The 19,313-nt window shown below is 45.3% G+C and overlaps 1 protein-coding gene across 1 annotated transcript; it reads left to right on the top strand.

Moving 5' to 3' along the window:
* Positions 1 to 13,777: 13,777 nt before the first annotated feature.
* Positions 13,778 to 14,227, top strand: LOC147852191 (uncharacterized). Its single transcript, XM_087334424.1, has one exon. It carries the CDS (start codon positions 13,778 to 13,780, stop codon positions 14,225 to 14,227), a length of 450 nt encoding a protein of 149 aa, XP_087190550.1.
* The last annotated feature ends 5,086 nt before the right edge of the window (positions 14,228 to 19,313 follow it).

Genomic DNA, 19,313 nt, shown 5'->3' with positions numbered 1-19,313 from the left:
GCCAAGTAGATCTCTCAAGGTCAAGATTCCACAAGAGCTCTAGACTATAAAATGTCATGACCACAACAACTTGTGGGTCTTCGTATGTGAATTGTTTGCCCTCATGCCCAAGGATGAGAGTGTCGTAATTCCGTGCTCGGCCACCACCGAGGAACAGGATCGATTCACAGAAAACGGGAAGTACAAGAATGCACGAAAAACAATAGAGAGAAGGGTACACTGGATGTTTTACGTGGAAAACCCTAAATGGGAAAAACCACGGGAGTGCAAGACTCCAACTATCACTATGCGCGGGAATGTACAATGGCGAGCTGCAAGGCGACGACCTTGAGCTCGTTGTCCTCGCCACAGGCGGCGGTATTACACAGAGGCGTCGACCTCTTCCTTCCTCTTCGTTCTCTCACTCTCTCTCGGCTGCTCTCACTTCGCTCCCTCTTAGTGGAAAACAAAAAATGAGCAACAACAACCAAAACTGTTTGCCCTAAGTCATATTTATACACATATGACTTTCGGGCTATTTACAAATATAGCCTCAAGGGCCCTTGGCAAACATATTCACAGATATGTCCCCGCATCCGGATCTCTCTCCGGGTACATACGTCATCCGGCTCCGTAACCGGGGTCTTCAGCATCCGGCTCCGTAACCGGGTACTCTTCATCCGGCTTCATGCCGGGTACTCTTCATCATACGGTTCCGTAACAACCTCCGGGCTTGCCGTCATTCATCTCCGGACATCCCATCCGGAGGGACCGAAATCCCAACAAACTCCCCCTTCACTTCGGCATGGGATGTCTCTCCAACCCGATCCTCTTCCGGCATGCTTCCAGCTTGTCGGGTGTGAGCACCTTGGTCAGCATATCCGACCCGTACTCGTCCGTGTGGATCTTCGTCAGCACGAACTCCTTGTCTTCTATTCTTTCCCGGATCCAATGGTATCTACGCTGGATGTGCTTCGTCCGGGAGTGATAGGCCGCATTCTTCGCAAGGTGGATGGCACTCTGACTGTCGCAGTAGAGTCGGTACTCCTCCTGCCGGATACTGAGCTCTCTAATGAAGTCCTTCATCCATATTATTTCCTTGCCGGCTTCAACAGCCGCCATGTACTCCGCCTCCGTAGTTGACAACGCAACCGTCTTCTGCAGCCTCGACTGCCACGAAACAGCTCCCCCTGCATACGTCATCACATACCCTGATGTGGACCGGCTGGTATCTGCATCAGCCGACATATCCGAATCGGTAAAGCCGTCGAGTTCGGGCTTACCGGAGCCGAATCGGAGGCACACGTTTGCCGTGCCCTTCAGGTATCGGAGTATCCACTTGACTGCGTTCCAGTGCTCTTTGCCGGGATTGCTCATGTACCGGCTCACCACTCCAACTGCATATCCTATGTCCGGTCTTGTACACACCATTGCGTACATCAAGCTTCCGACGGTAGAGGCATATGGTACTTTCATCATGTCCTCCTTCTCAGCCTTTGTCTTGGGGCTTTGCTTGCTGGACAACTTGCAGTTTCCCGGGAGGGTGGACCCGACCGGTCTTGCTTCCGACATGTTGAACCGGTGAAGCACCTTTGTCACGTACTTCTCCTGTGACAGCCACAACTGCTTCTTCTTCCGGTCCCGGATGATGTGCATCCCTAGTATTTGCCTCGCCGGACCCAGGTCCTTCATTGAGAAGGTTCGGTGAAGCGCTTTCTTCAGCGTCCGTATCTTGACCTGGTCCCGTCCGACGATCAACATGTCGTCCACGTACAGGAGGAGTATTAGAGATCTCCTCCTTCGAACTTCTTCACAAACACGCAGTGATCAGACTGCGTTTTGTGGTACCCTTCGTCGGTCATGAAGGAGTCGAACTTCCGGTACCATTGCCGGGGAGCTTGCTTCAGTCCGTAAAGGCTCTTCTTCAACCGGCATACCAGGTGCTCCTTCCCTTTCTTCTCGAATCCTTCCGGTTGCTGCATGTAGATCTCTTCTTCGAGGTCACCGTGAAGGAATGCCGTCTTCACGTCCATCTGTTCTACCTCGAGGTCCATGCTTGCCGCTATGCTCAGCACCGTTCGGATGGAGGTCATCTTCACTACCGGGGCGAATATCTCGTCGAAGTCGACGCCCTTCTTCTGCTGAAACCCCTTCACCACGATCCTGGCTTTGTATCTCGGGGGGTTTCCGGCATCTCCCGGTTTCAGCTTGAACACCCACTTGTTTCGAAGTGCCCGCTTTCCTTTCGGCAACTCCACAAGTTCATATGTGTGGTTCTCATGCAGGGAATCCATCTCGTCCTGCATGGCACTCAACCACCTGCGGCTCTGGGTGTCATGCTTTGCTTCTTCAAAGCTCTCCGGCTCCCCTTCGTCGGTTAGCAGCACGTGCTCTGGTTCCGGAAATCTCCGGGGGGCCCTTCTCTCTCTTAGAGGATATCTCCGTTCCGGAGCTTCGGTAACCGGTTCTTCCGATTCTTCTTCATCCGAATCCATTTCGGGATTGGGGCCGGTTCCGGTATCATTTTCATCTTCTTCGGCCGGTTCTGTTTCTTCATAGTCTTCGGCCGGATCCTCGAGTGTTAATCGGTCCCTTGTCGGTCGGGACTGCTCCTCGTAGAGTTGATCCTCACCGGTCGACTTGGAGCTCTTCATCTTCTTCTCCGACTCCCAGTCGGCGAGTGTCTTGTCCTCCATGAAGATGATGTCTCGACTCCTGAATATCTTCTTGTCGACCGGGTCCCATACTCGGTAGCCGAACTCGTCGTCGCCGTAACCGAGGAATATGCATGGCCGGGTCTTTGGATCTAGCTTTCCTCTCCGGTCCTTTGCCACATGCACGTATGCGAGACACCCGAACACCTTCAGATGCCGGTAGGACACTTCCTTACCGGTCCACACTTTCTGCGGCGTGTCTCCGTCCAAAGGTACTGAGGGTGATCTGTTTATCACGTATGTCGCCGTCGACATTGCCTCAGCCCAAAACCCCTTGGGTAATTTCGCATGCGCCAGCATACTCCGGACCCTCTCCATTATGGTCCGGTTCATCCTCTCGGCCAGCCCGTTTAGTTCCGGCGTCTTCGGCACAGTAAACTCGAGCCTGATTCCCTTCGAGCGACAGTACTCCTGGAACTGCCCCCGGTATTCCCCTCCGTTATCCGCTCGTATCGCTTTCAGCTTCTTGCCGGATTCTCTTTCCACTCTCGCGTGGAGTTCTTTGAAGACGGACAACACTTGGTCCTTTGTCTTCAACGGCGCCGTCCACAGCTTCCGGCTGTGATCATCAATGAAAGTCACGAAGTACTGGGCTCCGCCATGTGACTTCGTTTCTACCTGACACACATCAGTGTGCACCAACTCCAATGGTGCGCTACGTCTCGTCGGTGGCCTTGAGTGGAAGGAGGTTCGGTTCTGCTTACCGGCCAGGCAATCGGTGCACTTCTCCAGATGCACATGCTTCACTGGAATGAGGTTGTCTTCTGCAAGCCTCTTCATCCCCTTCTCGCTCATGTGGCACAGTCTCTTGTGCCACAGCTCACCGGCAGTGTCGGCTGCCACGTTCAGCTCCTCCGGACATAGCCGGGAATTCATCAGGTACAGGGTGTTGACCTTCCGGGCCCGAGCTACTATCAGGCTCCCCTTGCTGAACTTCATGACACCGTTCCGGATGCTACCCGTGTAGCCTTCATCATCTAGCCTCCCGGCCGAGATCAGGTTCAATCGGACCTCCGGAACGTGTCGCACATCCTTCAGCAGCATCTTGCATCCGGTTGATGTCATCAGCCACACGTCTCCTATGCCGGCAATCCGGCATGTGCCTTCATTTCCCATCCGGACACAGCCGTGCTCACCGGCTGTGTAGGATGAGAAGTATTTCTTCTCCGGGGTCAGGTGGAACGACGCTCCGGAATCAACCACCCAGGTCGTCTCTACACCGGCAAGGTTCAGCTCCCTCTCTTCGGTAATGAGCATGATTTCTTCCTCACTTGCCGCGAGTGCCGTCGTTCCTTTCCGGTCCTGCCCTCGCCGATCCGGACCTCTCCGGTCCGTGGCTCCCCGGTATGCACCGTTTCTCTCCGGTGACTTCTTCGAATCGGTGTCGTCGGCTCCGTTGTCTTTTCGGTAATGCCGACAATTCTTCCGGAAGTGCCCCGGTTTCCCACAGTGGAAGCATGTGGGTCTTCCTCTTGACTGCGACCGGGTCCCCGACTTCTCCCGTCTTTGCGGACTCCGGTTCCATTGTCTTCCCCGTTCTGATTTGGTAAGCAACGCCTTCGAGTCGGAGGCCGGTTCTTTATCTCTCCGACGCGCTTCTTCGTTCAAGATACTTGTCTTTACCGTTTGTAGGGACAAGTTATCTTCGGTGCAGGAGGTGCTGAGAGTCACCACCAAGTTCTCCCAGCTGTCCGGCAATGTACACATCATGATGATGGCTTGCATTGCATCCTCCAACGGGAACTTGATCGCCGCAAGTTGGTTCACGAATCCCATGAACGTGCTTACGTGTTCCACCATACTCTCGCCGTCCCGGTACTTGAGGTTCACTATCTTTCTCATCAGGGAGGTCCGGTTCAACGCATTCTTCCTCTCGTAGAGGCCCGACAGCTTCCGCCACATCTCATATGCGTTGGTGTCGTTCGCCACGTGTTGTAGAACGCTCACGTCGACGTATTGCCGAATGGTTGCAACGGCTTTCCGGTTCAGAAGCCTCCACTCCGTCTCAAGTACCCCCTTGGGTATTTCCGACCTGTCGATCGGTTCATACAGGTCCCGAACAATGAGCAGATCCTCCATCTTTATCTTCCAGTCGGCGTAGTTCTACGCATTCAGCACCATCATCCCCGGCTGCCCGCTGCTGCCGCCTTCCATTTTCTGTGTTACCGTCGCTCTGATACCACTTTGTCGTAATTCCGTGCTCGGCCACCACCGAGGAACAGGATCGATTCACAGAAAACGGGAAGTACAAGAATGCACGAAAAACAATAGAGAGAAGGGTACACTGGATGTTTTACGTGGAAAACCCTAAATGGGAAAAACCACGGGAGTGCAAGACTCCAACTATCACTATGCGCGGGAATGTACAATGGCGAGCTGCAAGGCGACGACCTTGAGCTCGCTGTCCTCGCCACAGGCGGCGGTATTACACAGAGGCGTCGACCTCTTCCTTCCTCTTCGTTCTCTCACTCTCTCTCGGCTGCTCTCACTTCGCTCCCTCTTAGTGGAAAACAGAAAATGAGCAACAACAACCAAAACTGTTTGCCCTAAGTCATATTTATACACATATGACTTTCGGGCTATTTACAAATATAGCCTCAAGGGCCCTTGGCAAACATATTCACAGATATGTCCCCGCATCCGGATCTCTCTCCGGGTACATACGTCATCCGGCTCCGTAACCGGGGTCTTCAGCATCCGGCTCCGTAACCGGGTACTCTTCATCCGGCTTCATGCCGGGTACTCTTCATCATACGGTTCCGTAACAGCCTCCGGGCTTGCCGTCATTCATCTCCGGACATCCCATCCGGAGGGACCGAAATCCCAACAGAGAGAAGAAAGTTGGAGTCTTGCTCAGGCAAGAGCATCTTGTCGAATGCATGTATATAATGGACGTATTCACACTATCTCGTATTTGGCCATTCTTGTAATTAGCATAAAGGGTAGTTGCCCTAAGTCGGTCACTATATATAGTGACCTTGTAACCTCTTTGTGAGGTTGGCTGTTGTATTGTTGCTTTGTGTAAGAGAAAGTCTTTTGTGTCTCTCTCTCTCTCTCTCTCTCTGTGCAACGACCTACATTCTGTCATACGCAGGTACTGAACAGCAATCGAATGCTTCTAGATCTTCCGCATTGACGACATTGCTTCCAACATCTGGTATCAGAGCCTGCACAGTAGTCGGTCCTTCAATCCGCTGTCGGCCGTCGTCTCTGCATTCGGTTTCCTGCGTCATTCGAAGAAGAGAGAAGAAGAAAAAAAAAAACCAGGTTTGCATCTCATTGCGTTAGATCCTCTTGCTTGGAGTAAGCCAGCAGGTCGTACTCTGTCCCTTGTGATCGTAACCGCTCGAGGTGAAATCCCCTTGTGCAACTTTGACAACAACCCAAATTCGTGCTTCATCTGGCTGATCGACATTCGGGAGGATCAGTCGGATCCGTCTCTCTCGTCGCTGCAGTCAACCGAAGCAAAATCGGTTCAGATAATCGGTTTTAATAATCGGTATTCGGCATATATATCCGAAACGAACCAGGCTCCGACTCGGCAACATTCGGGAAGACCAGTCGGTTCTGTCCCTCAAGCTACCGAAGTCAATTCGAGCAAGTTCCGAAGCCGAACCGACTCGGGTTCAAATCCGACTAGAACGATATCGGGTGAGCCAACCGGCTGCACTCCAACAAGGTTCGCAGTCAACTCTGAACCGAGCTTCGTCAACCGAAACCGAATTTGATGGCATCAACATCAGGCTCGTCAGAAATGAGTCTACGAAAGTTCGATGGATCGAACTTCAACTTCTGGAAGGAACAAATGCAGGACTATCTCATAGTCAAGGGGCAAATCGACCCCATCGAACATGAAGAACCTCCAGAAGGATACAAACCAATTGAGTGGCAGAAGCTGGACAGAATCGTCCGCGCCACGATTCGGATGCACCTATCGGAATCGGTATACTTCACGGTGCAATCGTGTACGACAGCATTCGAACTGTGGAAAACACTGTCGGACACTTACGAAAAGAAGGTCGCCGCAACGAAGATGTTTCTGATCCGGCGCCTCTACAACTTGCGGATGAAAGAATCCGACTCGGTCCAAGCACACCTCAATGAGTACGAAAGCATAAGCTCCCAAATCTCGTCACAGGGGACGGCAATCGAGGATGAACTCAGAGCAATGATACTCATGAGCAGCCTTCCCCCATCATGGGAAACTTTCGTCACAACCGTGTGCAACGCGTCAACCACGGCTGTTAAATACTCCGAAGTCACGAGCGCAATCCTGACCGAAGCAGCTCGGAGAAAGTCTTTCGCCAAAGACTCAACAGACGACGCTTACGTAGTACAAGGTTCGACAGACCGATCGAACATACGAGGAAGAGATTCCTCACGACCGCCGAACAATCAGCGAAGACGGAGCCAGTCACGGGACAACCGAATCTGCAACTATTGCAAGAAACCCGGACACATCAAAGCCGACTGCCGCGCACTCAAGAACAAGAACAACAAGAAGAGTGGCCGGCATGAGGAGATCAATTACGTCAGCTTCTCAGCTGATGTACTACCGGACGACCCGAATATACTATCAATCGAAAATCCAGTCGGATCAGAAGTTCTACTCACGACTGAAGAATCGAGCACATGGCTCTTAGATTCGGGCGCGTCATTTCACGTGACTCCTCATCGATCCCAATTTCGGCAATACACGATCCGTCACTCCGACTCAGTTCGGGTCGGTAACTCGCAACACTGTGACATCATCGGAATCGGCACAGTAGAGCTCAACCTTGCAGGTGGCTCTACACTTGTACTCCACAATGTCCGACATGTACCCGAGCTCTCAAGGCCATTGATCTCAGTCGGACAACTAGATGAAGACGGCATTCGTGCCGGTTTTTCTTCGGGAGGGTGGACACTCCACAGGGGGAACCTCCTGCTTGCTAGAGGACCCAAGATACACTCACTGTATCCGTTACATGTTACGCTCAGAGAGGGTAACCTGTTTTTGGTGGATATTCCTGTGTCATCACTATGGCACCGACGATTGGGACACCTCAGCAAGGCCGGCATCACGCATCTATCTAGAGCCGGATACATCCCCAAACTCTCCTTCTCCGACCATCAATTCTGCGAGCATTGCCAGTATGGCAAACAAGCCGCCGCATCACACCCGACATCAGCACCAAGAGAAACGAGACCTCTCGACTTGGTCCACTCGGACGTCTGCGGCCCAATGCCGCATCAATCTCTAGGCGGTGCATCTTACTTCGTCACTTTCATTGACGACTCGACTCGAAAGGTGTGGGCGTATCCAATTCGCACCAAAGATCGTGTCTTCTCGATCTTTTCAGATTGGCTCGCTATGGTGGAAAATCAAACCGACCGAAAGCTGAAATGCTTTCGGACAGACAATGGGGGAGAGTTCAAATCCGAAGAATTCGTCAAATTCTGCCGACAACGCGGCATTCGACGTGAATTTACGGCACCACACAGTCCGGAGCAAAACGGGATTGCCGAACGCATGAATCGGACAATCCAAGAACGGATAGTTTCCATGCTCCAACACTCCGGACTATCGGATGGCTTCTGGGCAGAGGCTCTACTCACGGCAGCACACATAATCAATATGTCGCCAAGTAGACCTCTAGGACTTCAAATTCCTCAAGAACTATGGATCGGCAGTAAGCCGAATTACGACAAGCTGAGGATCTTCGGATGCGAGGCGTACGCCCTTATTCCGAAAGATGATCGCCGAAAACTTGCACCTCGGTCCAGGAAATGCATTTTCCTTGGATATGGATCCGACGGCGAAATGGGATACCGACTCTGGGACCCCGAACGCAGACAAATCGTTCGAAGTTCGGACGTTGTGTTCAACGAGTCGGCTATGAATCCATCAATCGAAAAACCAATCGAAGTCCGAAGGGTAACATTTTCCGATGTGCCGACCCTTCAAGAAGGCCCTGCTCTCAACACACGGTCAGCTTCACGGGTAGCTGAACCTTACACTACCGACTCGGACAACCCCGACTCGGCACAGCAGAACAATCCGCTTTCGGACCATCCGACCACGATACCCGATGCGACCAGTCCAATCATGCCTCGACGATCCGAGAGACTGTCGCAACCTCCGGAGAGGTATTCTCCTGGAATTTTCTTCACCGACGCCGGCGAACCGACGTCTTACGAAGAGGCATCGACATCTGTCGATTCAGCCACCTGGCATCTGGCGATGGAGTCGGAAATGCACTCCATTCGGGCAAACAAGACTTGGGATCTGGTCGAATTACCTAGGAACCGACGTGCTCTTCCTTGCAAGTGGGTTTATCGACTAAAAGAGACGTCAGATTCGACCACCCCAAAGTACAAGGCCAGATTAGTTGCGAAGGGCTTCCGACAAGAATATGGCGTCGACTTCGACGAGATTTTTTCACCAGTGGTGAAAATGACAACCCTTCGTTTCCTACTCGGCGTAGTGGCAGCCGATAACTTGGAGCTGATTCAGCTAGATGTCAAAACAGCCTTCCTCCATGGTGATCTCGAGGAGGAAATTTATATGGAGCAGCCCAAAGGCTTCGTGGCCACCGGCCAAGAACATCTAGTCTGCCGACTCAGGAAGAGTCTATACGGCCTCAAACAGGCACCGCGACAATGGTACAAGAAGTTCGACGACTTCATCCAATCGATCGGCTTCTCCAAAAGCGATGAGGACCATTGTCTCTTCACCAACACAGCTCAAGATGGTTCACCCATCTTCCTCATCATTTACGTGGACGACATGCTAATTTCTGGACGCCACGCGGGCGAACTTGCCGATCTCGTTCGGCAACTGCGGTTGAAGTTTGCCATGAAGGACCTCGGTCCGGCACGACACATCCTTGGCATGAAGATCAGTCGGCATCGCGATAAACGACATCTTTTTTTGTCTCAGACCGACTATATCGGACGTGTCTTGGAACGCTTCAACATGCAATCAGCCAAATCTGCTTCAACCCCGCTCCCAATGAATCTTCGGCTCTCTCAGCGAGACTGCCCGACATCCGGCCCGGAGGGGGAAGATATGAAGTCGGTACCGTATGCACCGGCAGTCGGCTCCCTTATGTACCTGATGGTCGCGACACGGCCTGATATTTCTCACGCCGTAGGAGTCGTTAGCAGATTTATGCACAACCCTGGCCGATCGCATTGGAACGCAGTCAAGCATGTGTTCAGATATCTGGTTGGCACAAAAGACCATGGCATTCTTTTCGGTCCGAACCGAACCTCAGGCGTAGTCGGTTACACCGACTCGGACTTCGCCGGCTGTATAGACAGTCGGAAATCAACAACCGGATACTGCTTCAAATTCGGCAATGGAGCAATCTCGTGGAAGTCGAAACTTCAGGAGTGCACAGCGACCTCAACGACCGAAGCAGAATATGTAGCCGCGTCCGACGCATCAAAAGAAGCTTTGTGGCTCGGTCGGCTGGCGCACACGTTTCGACAAGTCGAACATGACTCGGCTCCAGTTGTCTACAGCGACAGTCAAGGTGCTGTTGCCTTGTCGAAAAATCCGGTTCACCACAACGCCTCCAAACATATCGACGTTCGATATCACTTCGTTCGGGACTGCGTCATTTCAGGGAAAATCGGTCTAGAGAAAATATCCACAACCGATAATGTCGCAGATGGAATGACCAAATGTCTCTCGGCAGACCGTTTTCGGTCTCTTCGGCATCAGATGGGCGTAACGACAAACCAGTCCGGTTAGAGCCGGACACAGAGCAGGATGGTTCCCGACAACCGACATCAGTTCCTTAATGATCGGCTTCAACTGTTCCGACCCGACCAGTTTCGGTCTTCTGTCTTCGGATCCTGCCGACTCGAACAAAGCTGATATGTCCGAGAACATAAGTCTATACCTGTAATCTTAGATAACCCATGTATACGCCCATTACGGGGGAGTGTCGAATGCATGTATATAATGGACGTATTCACACTATCTCGTATTTGGCCATTCTTGTAATTAGCATAAAGGGTAGTTGCCCTAAGTCGGTCACTATATATAGTGACCTTGTAACCTCTTTGTGAGGTTGGCTGTTGTATTGTTGCTTTGTGTAAGAGAAAGTCTTTTGTGTCTCTCTCTCTCTCTCTCTCTCTGTGCAACGACCTACATTCTGTCATACGCAGGTACTGAACAGCAATCGAATGCTTCTAGATCTTCCGCATTGACGACATTGCTTCCAACACATCTTTCTTATCTATGATTCCGATGGCAACATTTCTTATTGACTAAGGGATTCCGAGACAAGACAAATTGTTCGAACTTAGGACATTGTCTTTAATGAGTCAAAAATTCACAATGTAGTTGAACAACTTATCGAACTTTGACATGTGACTTTCTCTCGATGGCCCTGCCCAACACACTTGATTAGCTACCCAACTAGCCAGTGATGGTATGCTATAGATTGTATTGACAACAAGTGACAGCCTCGCCATTACAAAAGAGATCATCCATGGCGATTTGATGAGTCTGGTTCTACCATGCCAATATTTGAGATGGCCTCATCCACATAGAAGGTATTCACTAAACATTTTGTACACAAATGTCGGTGAATCCTCAACATATAAAGAAGTTGCAATAACAACAAACTAAGCTAGCTAGGAACTAACTATAGAGTCAGAGACAAACTCCATTTGAGAAAACAAAAATTGGGACCTAGTTCCACTAATGAATAATCAATGAGCACTTTTTTGCAAACATCCAAGTGAGGGTGCCAAGCTAACATCCAATTCAGCCAATCCCAAGTATAGGGTTTCAAATGCATGTGAGAAAGCACTATGGCTCAGTGGACTAGTTGGCACATTTGGACGTTTAGTACCGAATTCAACCAAATAGGACCTATCTCTTTGGCGAATAATCTTGTCCAATATCACTTTGTTAAGGGAATGTGCTCACACCGATTGTGCAAGCTTTTGGTATGTCAAATGTAGACATGCATAATTTCCTTAACTTCTTACTTGAGGGAGAATAGTTGATCTGTTGGGTTCCATCTTGATCTATAGTTGATCACATGTGCTAGTTGGGTGAACTACATTTTGATTTATTTTTCTATATATTTCAGTTCCTCAAGGACATCTAAGCAAGTAAGCCCTAAGGTGATGTGGTCTACGACCATGTCATCATATACTATCATGTTACCTCCATATCTTTTGTTTCGATCTCTTAACCATTCGTCAAGTTGTGCTTTGTTTGTCTCATTTTCTATGTTAGGGGTGGGTCACTCCAAGGCGCCTCTCTACATAATATCTTTAGGTAGGTATGTGTTATAAAGATATATATAGTGGGTGGGTGTGTTTCGGCCTTCGTGTGTTGGGCTTCATGTGAAGCCTTCATGCATTGGGCTTCAAGGGATCTCTTTGGGAACTCTCTTCATCTGTTGTCTTTGGGAGCTCCCTTCATGTGTTTGGCCTTGGTTATGAGATCCTTTTGGATGCTCCAATCACATGTTTGGTCTACACATTGTGTATTTTGTTCACATGTTTGGTCTACACATTGTGCTCCTCTTGAGAGTATTAAGGAATCAAAAAATTCCTTATCCCTTCTTAAATATAAATTTAAAACTATAAATTCACACCTAGAACTTAGTAAAAATTTCAAAACTAACGGTAAATATAAATATAAATAATCGAAAACAAAGCAAGAGAAAGGGAATTCATTTACTATCTCAACTTGGTAATTCGTTTACTTGGACTGACATTGAGATGGTACACATAATGGTTTTTTGCATTGGGATGAATCTAATGACAGTAAAGATGGCCTACTGTTTAGAATCTAACTTTGTTTTAGAAAATGGGATGAACTACTTAACAAATGCAAGAAAGTGTTTAAAGAACTTTTAGTTTGGTTAGTAGTCATTTGAGAAGACTAGTTGCAATGTTTGTTTGAGTCCCAAGGGTTATAGTGGCCTCTTGAACACCATAATGCATCATCATGCGATATCTCGGTTGTTCAAGTCTCTTTGTGCCCTCATTCTATGTAAACCATACGACCCTATATTCGTTATGGTATTCATAGGATTGACCCAAGTCACACAATGTATCTTTCATACATTGATCTAAATATCATCCCACGAACATGAGTAAAAAATTAGCACGACCAATCACACCTTTTCACCTTATATTTACATTTGCACAAACATAAGGTTTTACGCATATCATCCTTCCTGTTGGTGTCAAATATTGTTTAGAAATATAAATTACATTGAAAACTTTTCACTTTTATTATGTTTAGCTCATGACAATCATCAATTTGTTAACAATAGGTATCCATCTAGTTCCAATGAGGTCATTATCTAACCACTAAATTTATAATATATCTATTGAATTAGAGTGTATTCAACAGTATGGCGATCATAGATGTTTGCATGTTATTTCACCAAATGCTTCATGAAGGTGTACTAGGTGAAATAAGAACTACAAGGTGATGTAAAGGATGCATTGAGGATGTTGAAGGGGGGAAATAAGAAAAGGCAATGACCTTGATGTGGTTCAACGCTTAAGCCTTCACATATATTGAGACTCCTTTGCTGGTTTTTTCTAGAGGTTGGACTATTCATCTTGTTGATTTGGAGATGGTTATGGCTTCAATGTATTTCTTTACCGAGTCTAAAGATTGGCTAGGTGTGTTTCTTATTTATCTTTACCTACAAAGATTGATCACGGTCATATGTAATACTAGGTCCTATTTTGTATAATGTCTTTGGCCACTTTTTGATACCAATGGAGGATATTTTTTCATGATATATATATATATATATATTTCTTATGAACTCATGCATGAAAGGAGTCGTGCTATATCTATTTTAGTTTTAAGCTTTAGTTAACAAGACTTAATGATGTAAATAGTATGCATGCATCCCATCATCTTGTGGGTGATAAACTTATGTATCTCAATCATTTTGGAGTATATATAGAAGAGCATAGCCTATGAGCTCTATCGAGAGATTACCTTGATATGTGATTAGTCTAATCTACAACACGTTATTAGCACGATTAGCCTCTACCATAGCAATTAATTCTTCTCTTATACAAACCTTATTGTTACCATTAGTATGGCTTCTCAAGCTCTACAAATAGAGAAATGTTTATTCCCACCACTTATGTTGGATGGGTTCAATTATATGACTTGGATGGTTCATGTCGAAGGCCATCTCACGGCGAAAGATCTCCTTCATACGATAAGTGATAATTTTAATGATGTTGAGAACTCAAATGCTAGGAAGAAGGGAGTGGAAACCTTCATCTTCATCCTTCATCACCTTTATGTAAGCCTTCAAAATCAATACTTCTCCATCAACAATCCATCAACTCTTTGGAAGCAACTCAAAACCCGCTTTGATCATCAACGAACTGTTCTTGGCCCCAACACTTTGCATGAATGGAATCAACTTCATTTTCAAGATTTCAAGACAATTGCTGAATATAATTCCTCATTGTTTGGTATCGTTTCTAAACTTAAATTTGGTGGTCATGACAACCTTGTTCAAGAGGCACGAATCTAATCAACAAAACGTTAACTACTTTTCATCCCTCAAATTTTAATCTTTCCGAACAATATCATAATCGTGATTTTAAAACATATGCTGAACTTTTATCTACACTTCTTGTCGTTGAGCAACGCCACCAAGTTCTCCTCCAAAACGACAAATTTCATCTAGTTAGTCAACTTGCGGCTCCTCTACAATTCAAGGATTTGACGCATGTCGAGAGTAATTATTCTAAACGACAACATCGTCATCAACATCCATATGCACAGAGTTGAGGAAGAGGAAGAGGAAGAAGAAATCAACAAAGGAATCAATATCCCACAAATAATCAAGTCAAGCCAATGCATTATCAATCAAAATCAAGTCAAGGTAAGCCTTCATTGAATTTATGTGTTCGATGTGGTTTACGAGGGCACTAGGAAAATACTTGTTGAACTTCTAAGTTTCATATTGATCTCTACCAGAAATATGGCAAGCAAGGTCAAGATAGGAAACCAGAGGCTAATATGGTAGCAGAAACATCAACGATCTCACCATCAATTTCAACCTTGGAATATAGTTTTATGGATCAACCTTTGGAATTCGAGCCCGAAGCCAACATGATTGAAGCCCATATGATTGATTTGCATACAAGCTGTTTTCTTTGTCTTATTGATTGCGCCTCAACACACACTATCCTATGTCATAAACAATTCTTTCATCATATTAAAGATCATTCTGACCCTTTCGACATCAAGACTATAGCTAGTTCTTATATTGGACAAGGAAGATGCCCCGCCACTATCCAACTTCCAAGTGGTGTTTTCTTGGAAATACATGATCCTATCTATGCACCTACCTCACTAAGAAATCTTCTTGCATTTGTAAATGTGCGACGCAATGGATACCATCTCATGACATGGGAACAAGATGGGAGAGAGACAATGCGAGTTGTCAAGCACCAGGTCCTGTCAAATACTACCCAAGTTATTGATGAGTTAGAAGTCTTATCAAACCAATTGTATTGTTTCAATCTTAAAGCCTCGAAGATCCGCATGACTTCATATGCCCACTACTCCAATATTTCCTCGAAGGTCAATACCGACATAATGGATCTTTGGCATGATAGACTAGGTCATCATGGCCATACAATGATTGCTAGGAGAATGATGAATAATGTTCAAGATCTGTAACCTTTAAAGTTACAATACTTGAATCAAGTTAAAACTTTTTTTTGTGTTCCATGCGCACAAGGAAAGTTGGTGATTCGTCCTTCCTTGCACAAGGAACCGTATGAGTCACCAAAATTTTTGGAGCGTATACCTGGTGATATCCATAGACCAGTACACCCTTCTTCTAGACCATTTTATTACTTCATGGGAGTCAAAGATGCTTGATCGCGTTTTTCTCATGTCACACTTATTTCTACTCGCAACATGGCATTGCCTCGACTCCTCATCCTTATCATCAAGTTGCGTGCTCAATTCCCAGATTTTCCAATTAAGTCGATTCGGATGGACAACACTACCGAGTTTACGTCAACAACCTTTATTCGCTATTGTGAATCTATCGGTATTAATTTTGAAGATTCAAGTCCTCATGTTCACACTCAAAATGGTATGGCCGAATCTTTGATTAAACAAATCAAAGTAATTGTGTGGCCGATTCTTCTCAAATCGAATTTGCCTAGTTCAACATGGGGACATGCAGTACTTCATGCCGCGCAACTTCTCCGATTACAGCTGTCATCATAACATGTTTCCTCTCCCCATCAACTCATCACAGGTTTTCCACCCTCTGTTTCTCATTTACGAGTATTTCGTTGTGCAGTTTATATTCCTATTTCTCTACCTTACCATAGGAAACTTGGTCCTCAACGTCGTCTCGGAATTTATGTGGGTTTCAACTCTCCTTCAATCATCCGCTATCTCGAACCTACAACTAGTGATTTATTTACAACTCGCTTTGCCGATTGCCAATTTGATGAATCAACTTTCCGGATTTTAGGGGAAGATAAATGGAAAAGAGAAACATCATGAAAGATTGATCAAATTGTAATATTCAATTAGCCCAAAGATAAACCAATACCACTAGATCCTTATACTAGAGAGGGGGAGAAAGAAATTCAACGAATATTACATCTACAAAGTATTGCCAACAATGCTCCGGATGCTTTTGTTGACACTTTCAATATGAAGGTCTCTGACATTAATCCTGCTATGAACGTGCTTGCTCGAATTTTGATTGGTGAATCACTGGCACATGTTGTAGAATCTCAAAGGAAGCGTGGACGGCCTATTGGAGCAAAAGATAAACAATTACGAAAGCGAAAACCAACAACCGAGGCTAAAGTTGAAGTTCCTATAGTATCAAATAGGATAATTAGTGAAGAATCTCCAATTTCTAATTATGCTAATTCGAAGTTAATAACACGACAAGAGGTTAATGATATCTTCATTTTCTATGTCACAACAACTTTCGTGAACGAATCGGATTCCTCAAACTATTCAAGAAGCAAAAGCATCTCCTTTTTGGGATAAGTGGAAAGAAGCTATTTAGATTGAGTTAAATAGTCTTCTCAAAAGAGGAGTTTTTGGTAAAATTCAAGAGACACCTATTGATCATACACCTGTTCGCTATCGTTGGGTTTTTGTGCGGAAGCATAATGATAAAGGAGAAGTTATTTGTTATAAGGCAAGGTTTGGTGCTCAAGGTTTCACGCAACAATTTGGTATTGATTATATTGATACATATTCTCCGGTTATGGTTGCAACGAGTTTTCGTTTGTTGATTCATTTTACTGTTCAACGAAGTCTTCATATGCGTCTCATGGATGTGGTTACAACTTATCTTTATGGTGATTTGGATAAAGATATATACATGACAATACCTGAAGAACTTTGCAAATCTATGCAGCGTGGAAAATTTTGCAATTCATCGATCAAGTTATGTAAGTCACTTTATGGGCTTAAACAAGCCAGTCGTATGTGGTATCAACATCTTTCTCAATATCTTCTTTCTCATGGATTTAAGAATGATGATATTTGTCCTTGCATATTTATCAAGCATTATCTCAAAGAATTTGTCATCATCGCTATTTATGTTGATGATCTCAATATTATTGGAACATCCAATGCTATTGAAGATGTTGTTGTTATGCTTGGCCACCAATTTGAAATGAAAGACCTCGGTTTAACTACATTCTTCTTGGGTCTTCAGATCGACCACCTATCTAATGGAATTCTTCTTCATCAGAGCTCTTATATCCATAAAATATTAAAACAGTTTTCTATGGATCAAGCTCATTCTATTAGAACTCCTATGGTAGTGTAATCTCTAGATCCTTCTCGTGACCCATTTCGGCCAAGATCTTCTAACAAGTCAGCATTGGGATCACAGTATCCTTACATGGCTGATGTTGGTGCACTTATGTACTTGGCCAACATGGTTGTTGTTGGTGCACATATGTACTTGGCCAACATGGTTGTTGTTGGTGCACTTATATACTTGGCCAATTGTACGCGTCCGAACATTTCGTTCGCTATCAATTTGCTGGCTCGATATAGTCACGATCCTACCAGGAGACACTGGACTGGAATTGTGTAGATTTTTCGATATTTATGAGGCACTAAAGATATGGGTCTTTTCTTTACCGACGATTCTATGCACTGTCAATTGACTGGTTATTCTAACGTTGGGTTCTTATCTGACCCTCATGTTGGTAGATCACAAACAAGACATGTTTTCCTTGTTGGTGGTACATCAATATCTTGGCGATCGACAAAGCAAACATTGACCGCAACATCTTCAAATCATGTTGAGATATTGGCATTACATGAAGCAAGTCGAGAATGCCTATGGTTACAATGCTTAATCAAGCATATTGAAAGTTCTTGCAGTTTTATCGGCCCCTCATTACCAACAGTTATCTATGAAGATAATAATGCTTGCATTACTCAATTCAAGAAGGGCTTCATTAAAGGTGATCGAATCAAACATATTTCTCCCAAGTTTTTCTTTACTCATGAGCTCAATGATAATTATATCAACATTCAACCTATTACATCAAGCAAGAACTTGGCGGATATTTTTACCAAAAGCTTACCTACATCAAAACATTGGTTGAACATTCCTTCTCTTGGACTCAGAAGATTATCAGAGCTAATTAGCTAAAACAATGATGATGCGATGAGGGGGCGTGTTATGAACTCATGCATGAAATGAGTCATGCTATATCTATTTAGTCTTAAGCTTTAGTTAACAAGACTTCATTATGTAAATGTATGCATGCATCCCATCATTTTGTGGGTCATAAACTTATGTATCTCAATCATTTTGGATTATATATAGAAGAGCATAGCCTATGAGCTCTATTGAGAGATTATCTTGATATGTGATTAGTGATCTTGATTAATATCTAATCACTTTTTGAACTTGCTTAATAGTCTATTCTATAACAATATTGAATTTGCTAATGGATATTTCCCCATGCAATTTAAAAATGTTATGCCTGAAGAAACCAACTTTGATAGCGCAATTTAATATTACATTTGGTAATGAATGAAATAGTGATTATTTCAAGGATGCAAAATTACTTCATCTTCTATTATATGAAGCACATTGAGATCAACCAATGACTTAATACTAGCCTTCGGAGTTGATCTAATGTTGAATGCTTTTACATTGACCTCTCCATGAGGTTGTAAATTTGATGTAATGAATGATTATGCGAGTGAGGAAGCAAAGTGAAACGTGAAAAAGAAATAGAGCGCTAGACACTTCCAATCGTTCAAAGCATTATGTTGGCACATTCCATCACATTATAGATGGTGACCATGTGCAAGAAGTGAAATTTTACCCTCATTTAGGGAACAATTGGGTTAGTACCTAAGAAAATAGATCTTCATTCTGGAATTACTACAAGATTGGCACAATTTGGCAATTCCTAAACCTGAAAGATAGTAACACTAATGCAATAATGATGTTAAGCATTCAAACATAGAGATAATGGGATGGATGGCCTCCTTCAATGTCAATACAAACATGAATGACATCATACAATCACTAACAATGTGCTCGAGCTAATTGTTCACAGCAAAAGGAAAAACGTTGAGTTTTATAC

Source organism: Azolla caroliniana, unplaced genomic scaffold (assembly GCF_043228905.1).
Source record: "Azolla caroliniana isolate FFs.n. ecotype wild unplaced genomic scaffold, voAzoCaro1.0.p SCAF_18, whole genome shotgun sequence".
Classification (NCBI taxonomy): Eukaryota; Viridiplantae; Streptophyta; class Polypodiopsida; order Salviniales; family Salviniaceae; genus Azolla; species Azolla caroliniana.
The sequence above is the reverse complement of the archived record's forward strand: the minus strand, read 5'-3'. Positions and strand labels throughout refer to the sequence as shown.

Coding starts and splice junctions, on each gene's coding strand:
- LOC147852191 (XM_087334424.1), top strand. CDS start 13,778: ATGGCTTCTCAAGCTCTACAAATAGAGAAATGTTTATTCCCACCACTT.